This window comes from Dendropsophus ebraccatus, chromosome 10 (assembly GCF_027789765.1).
Source record: "Dendropsophus ebraccatus isolate aDenEbr1 chromosome 10, aDenEbr1.pat, whole genome shotgun sequence".
Taxonomy (NCBI): Eukaryota; Metazoa; Chordata; class Amphibia; order Anura; family Hylidae; genus Dendropsophus; species Dendropsophus ebraccatus.
Window position 1 is genome coordinate 61,758,017 of NC_091463.1, and position 6,545 is coordinate 61,764,561.

Genomic DNA, 6,545 nt, shown 5'->3' on the forward strand with positions numbered 1-6,545 from the left:
TTTCCATGATAACTATAAAAAAAATAATAAATGTAAATTGCAAACTTGCTTTATATCACATCTACTGTTGATTAAAGTTTTGAAACAACCATGTCACCAGTGACAGCTCCAAGTGCACCTCAAAGTTTGGTGGGAAAAAAAGGTGACCACCTAAGTGTCTCGTATATTAAAGTGCAAGAGGTCAGAAGCTAAAATAACACTTTATAGTAATGATTCTTTTTGACATGGCCAGGATCAGCAGGCTTGTCTGTTCTTTGTGCATTCAATAAAGTTTTTACAAAAAGTATCCTGAGCAAAAGGGATTCTGGGTATTGTAGTTTTACGTTATGGTTACAAGCTGTTGAGCAGGCGGCGTTTCTTCTGCTAGTCTCTCTGAAGCCATGTGCTGAGCTCTGGCACCCTGAGCACTGTAGGCTGCTGCTGCTGCTTTCTTACTGAAGCTTGTGGCACCTTGCAGGGCAGTGCAGCCACCACGGGCAGACATGCAGGTCGGCTGCCTCTCCTTCCGTCAGCCTTATGCGGGGCTGCTATTAAATGGAGTCAAGACAGTGGAAACACGCTGGCGACCTCTGCTGGCTGATTACCGGAACAGCACCCTGGCTGTACACATTGCTGTCAGAGACTGGGAGCAGCAGGACTGGCGGGACGTTCTGCAGGTCAGGCTGGGGATGGCGGAGGAGCAGCTGCAGCAGCTGATAGAGCAGGGGGAGAGGTTCGGCAGAGGAGTCATTGCAGGTCAGTGTTATCATTGTGTTTAGCAGTTTCATCCCACAGGGTTCTGTCTACTATTGCATGTTACTATATGACTATATACACACAGTCAGTTTTAGGGCTCAAACATATTCTCACATATCTCCCTTTACTATGGAGTGGTTTTATGTATTCTGCATGAAGGAGCAAGTTGTAGGTGCCAGATGGCACAAGTGGGCAGTGCCTGCTTCAACTGTCACTGTCTGGTGGCTGGAGTACTGACTGGAGGGCGGGATGTGCAGCAGCCAATAGTGGCAGTGCCTGATCCAGTCGCTTGGGGAGAGAAGTGCTGGTGGTAAGTGAGCTTGCAGCACCCTGGGGGCAGACCACGTGTCTTGCTGATGGGGGCCCAGGCCCCCCGCCCCATGGGCCTCATAGCAGTCGCGTGGTCTGCCTCCATGCCAGCTACGCCACTGACTGTCTGAGTCCATGCCTTTATGGAAGGGACCAGTTCACAGGTTAGGAAAGCATTTCTTATTCCACCAGCTTTGAACCTCTTACCTTGTCTGTTCTCCATCTTAGGTGGGTTCACACTGCGTTTTTTTCAGTCTATTTAACAGACCCATTTTTAAAGTGACTCTGTACCCACAATCTTTCCCCCAAACCACTTGTACCTTCGGATAGCTGCTTTTAATCCAAGATCTGTCCTGGGGTCCGTTTGGCAGGTGATGCAGTTATTGTTTTAAAAACAACTTTTAAACTTGCAGCGCTGTGTCTAACGGCCGGGGCTTACATTTGTATATGCATTAGGCTGGCACAACCTCTCTGTCCTTCCCCACCCTCCTCATGATTAGGAATACTCCAGGCAGATTGCTTCCTATTCCCCAGCTTTGTGCATAATGAACATGGGCTGGATCGTTAATACACCTGTGCAAAGCTGAAACTGCAGTAAATGTTCCTGGATCATTCCTAATGATGAGGAGGGTGGGGAGGAAGGACGGAGAAGTGGTGCCAGCCTAATGCATATACAAATGTAAGCCCCGGCCGTTAGACACAGCGCTGCAGGATTAAAAGTTGTTTTTTAGGACAATAAATGCATCACCTGCCGAACTGACCCCAGGATAGATCTTGGATTAAAAACAGCTATCCGAAGGTACTAGCGGTTTGGGGTGGGGGTGGGGGGGTGGGGGGGGTCAGATTGTGGGTACAGAGTCGCTTTAAATGCTTACTTTCAATATACACATAAATGCGGTCACCCACATTTATGGGCACGCTAAAAATTGAAAAAGGATCCATTTTGATAATTTTTTTGTTTATGGAAGTCAGTGGAAAAACTGATCCAAACGGATGCACACAATTGCATCTGTTTTTCCAATAAATGGATATGTTATACGGACTGCAAAAACACATTTTGGCTCTACCCTTATGTTGTTATTGCATCTTTCCAAATATCATACGATCCTTTCCAACCCTTATCCAGACTTTATGCTCATCCCCTGCCCAATCCTATACACTGAAGCCCCTCCACATACTATCCATATACCCTACCGCAATCCTTCTACCATGCCCTCCCTAAAGTCAGTGGCGGCATGCTATCCTTTTTTGTGGTATTCTACATTGTTGGAATAGCATGCCTCAGAAAGTATGTAGGGACTCCTGTCAAACTCGCACGTCCTTGCTCCTTTACAACACTTGGTATATGCATGATAGCCCATCGCTTCTCATTTGCTGGGTGGTGTGCAAGGGTGCCTAGCCTGGCAACTGTACATTCAGCATGCTACTAAGAATTTTGCACCTGGCACCCCCTGCCAATCAGCTGTTGGGGGGGGCACTGCACCAGCCCCCATACATAGTGAGTATGGGCGTAACTACCGAAGTAGCAGCCATAGCGACTGCTACGGGGCCCGTCGCATCAGGGGCCCAGTGACCCACTCCTACAGTACACTGGGCCCTCTAAGCTGTCATCATTTGCAGCACCTAGTGGCCGAGCTGGCCTTCATGGTGCTGCAAATGTCTGATTAACTGCAAGCCCTCCCAACGAGCACTTGCAGTTAAATTTTAAAGGTTATGACTACACTTGATGGGCTTGTAGTCAGTCGGAGGGGGGCCCAATCAAAATTTTGCTATGGGCCCAGCCATTTCTAGGTACGCCCCTGAGTGATACCGATTACTGTGTAGTGCAGGTTACTTCAGCTCAGCCTCCATTCATCTCTTTCTGTATTCTTTTCACAGGACTCATTGACATTGGGGACACCTGGCAGCATACTGATGACATCCCTGTTGAGGACACCATTGAACTGGAGAATAAAGCCTTGTTAACAGGACTGGAAGGGAAATACCTCACAATGGTTTGCAATGCCAGGTGGTTATTGGAACCGATTCCTGAAAGAGGTGGAAAAGACATTTGGCAAGTGACAATACCAGATGAATACATTCCCTCTTGAGTTTATGGCAAATAATTTTGATATGGACTTGGAGGCAACTCACATTATGTATTGTACCTAAAAAGAAGATTCACACACTGCAGAAATGTCTGCGACTGTCCCATTCATCTTAGGGTAGTATTACACTGGCCAATGGGGCCCGATATTAACTGGGCCTATTACGCGGCCCAATAATCGTTTCACAAGGGCTGCATGGACATTGTTACCGATGCCCTTGCAGCCGTTGCTAAGCTGGCATACATTACCTATCCATGGTCCAGGGCTCCTATTGTGGTTCCCCGGGTCCCGCTCGCTCCAGCTTCAGAGCGGCCTTAACTGACAGGCCGCTCAGCCTATCACTGGCTGCGGCAGTCCTGGCCTGTGATTGGATGAGTGGCCTGTCAGCTCTGAAGCTGGAGCGTGTTGGAGCCAGGGAGAAGCACAGCGCAGGAGGGACCCTGGACCATGGATAGGTAATGTATTTACTTTGCAAATCGTCAGCCACCTTCCACGCACTGCTATTACACGTGCAGGTGTGCGGTCGGTGGCCGTCAATTATAGCTCCAAACCTATAACAACGATCAGCCGATGACAATGATCATCGGCTGATCGTTGTTTTTATTACACGGAACGATAATCGGCCGATTCTTGTTCCGTGTAATAGTACCCTTAGACTGACTCCTGGACCAAGTACTGTGTGGGAAAATAGCCTTAGGCTGCATTCACACATTTTGTAAATTAAGGGCCCTATGGATAGGAAAGCCCTGTTCTGGACTGTTTCCCCACCCGGAATGATGTATCAATATCATGCTGGCAGCGGGATAACTCTTTGAATCTCCGTGGCGCTTTAGTGACAGCTGCACGGCTCTGGAGGGGCATAGCTAGTCCAGATGGGAATACCCTTTTAGGGGGTTACATAAGGTAAAATGCGTATCAATAAAATAAAGAAAGAAATCAAACAGTAAACCCACCAACAATAATTTAACGGGGTATTACCAAACTGTTCAGTGGGGGCCCTGAGAACGGGGACACAATAATCCTTAGAATGAATGGTGCGCAGCATCTAATTCATCCTATATGGGTACAGTGCGTTCAGGACGTGACACCTTTAGTGATCCCGTACAGAATGGGCATTAGCAACTCCCTATAGAAAACCTCCCCTGCTCTGAACAGTTCCTTTCTTGGACAGAGGTAGCAGCAGAGAGCACTGTGTCAGACTGAAAAGAAAAGCATTTCCTGCAGGACATACAGCAACTGATAAGTACTGGAACACTTGAGATTTTTTAAATAGAAGTAGATTACAAATCTATATAATTTTTGAAACCAGTTGATTTGAAAGTAAAAGATTTTCACTGGACAACTCCTTAATGTATGATTTTTTTTTTTTAATTGAGGGTGGATGATGTAATGTACATTGCAACTAATGGTTAGGGATGTGTTAGATTCATTGATTCAGAGAAGTAAATGAGACTTTTCCCGCACTCTTCAGAGACGTTGTGAGTGTGTCTGGAGGCCACGGACACCGCTGTGCTATATATGCCCTCCTGTTTTATATACTGTATACAATTCTGTATTCAGTTCTGTCTTTATCTATAAGAATGTGTACGTGTTATTAAAAATCCATTTATTATAATTTAGGATTCACAGACGGAAAGAATCTGCCATCATTAGTAAATGTCCGTAAATTGCGGCTTTCTGTGTAGACGTAACCAGGGAAAAACTAATTTCCCTGCAGTAAAATGAGTCTGTGATCACGCTGAGCGGTGTTGACTTCTGTCAGATAATGGGAGCTTTTCAGATAATGTATGAAAATGAGATTTTCCTCTTTTATAATCAGTATTTGAGGGAAACATAAGAACTGCCGTGTACTGAATACAACATGTATAAAGGATTATAGCAAGGGGGGAGAAAGAGACCTACTAGCTGCACCAACTCGGAATCTGAACGTTCATAACCTTCAATGATATAAATGAGTTAGATACTGGATTACCATAAGCACTACCTTCCAGGCAATCTCTTATTGCTATATTGGGTCTCGCCACCGATGGGTTGATGCCGCTATTCTATACAAACAATCCTATTGGCATTTGTCTACTCCTATTCCCTCTTCTCTGGAGGCATGGGGATGGGGACTATTTCTCTTGCTCTGCCCCAATCCGTATTTCCCTTCAATCATATTAATTTGGCAATCCATGCCAAATGTATTTCAAATTCCAAAAACATTAGGTACCCTAAATGTACCCATCACCTAAATTATTGTAGCCTAAATTCCCAGCAGGAGCTCATTGATATAAACACGTAGGGGGATAGTTATCAAACTGGTGTAAAGTAGAATTGTCTTAGGGTCCATTTACACAGAAAGATTATCTGCCAAACATTTGAAGCCAAAGCCAGAAATGGATTTGAAAAGGAGAAATCTCAGACTTTCCTTTATTACCTGATCTTTGGCTTCAAATCTTTGGCAGATAATCTGTCCGATAATCTGTGTAAATGGACCCTTACTTGCCCCAAGCAACCAATCAGATTCCACCTTTCATTCCTCACAGATTCTTTGAAAAATAAAAGGTGGAATCTGATTGGTTGCTAGGGGTAAGTAATGGTGCATTTACACAGGTTTATCTGACAGATCTTTGAAGCCAAAGCCAGGAACAGACTATAAACAGGGATCAGGTCATAAAGGAAAGACTGAGATTGCTCCTCTTAAATCCATTCCTGGCTTTGGCTTAAAAAAATTGTAAGAAATCTCTCTGTGTAAACGCACCCTAAGTCATTTCTACTTTACACCAGTTTGATAAATCTCCCCCGTAGTCTCTGGCTCCAAATCGGTCAGTTAGCAGTATAGACTGCCACTTGCAAACCAGTAGTCATACTAAGGGGATTCTAGCAGGGCTATGGAGTAAGCTGCAGCTCAGGCTCCTGAATTTAATCAGGGACCGACTCTCTTATAAATGGCCAGTCAGACACCAGTGTAACCTAGAACTGGCTCAGCAGCTTCTGTGTAATGTCCTACATGATCCTGGGGCAACTTCTTAGGGAATAAGGCAAAGATATAAAGCAGATTCTCCTGTGTGTGTGCAGTGGATGCAGCCAGTCTCCAGCCACCATGTCCTGAACTCACTGCTGACTAAATATTCACCATACACAAAGGAAAACTGCTAACAATGCCAGATACCTGTTGTATAGAGGTCAGACATAGGCCAAAATTTATCAGCTCTCTCCTGAATCATGACTCACTGACTGTCTAAGCAGGCACTTATAAGTGGGCCCATGACATTACAGGAGCCCAGAAGGGGACCCTGAGCCATGACACTGCACTGCGAGGAACCGGGATGGTAAATAGGACTTATGATCCCACCGCCCCCTGGATTTTTATTTACTATTGATCAGAATACCCCTTTAATTTTTGCCTCTTTCTTAAATAAACACACACAC

The 6,545-nt window shown here is 45.3% G+C and overlaps 1 protein-coding gene across 1 annotated transcript; it reads left to right on the top strand.

Moving 5' to 3' along the window:
• Positions 1-425: 425 nt before the first annotated feature.
• On the top strand, positions 426-5,540 carry LOC138802692 (protein EOLA1-like). Its single transcript, XM_069986263.1, has 2 exons — positions 426-735; positions 2,923-5,540. The coding sequence occupies exons 1-2, from the start codon at positions 483-485 to the stop codon at positions 3,132-3,134; spliced, it is 465 nt and encodes a 154-aa protein (XP_069842364.1). The 5' UTR covers positions 426-482; the 3' UTR covers positions 3,135-5,540.
• Positions 5,541-6,545: the final 1,005 nt, after the last annotated feature.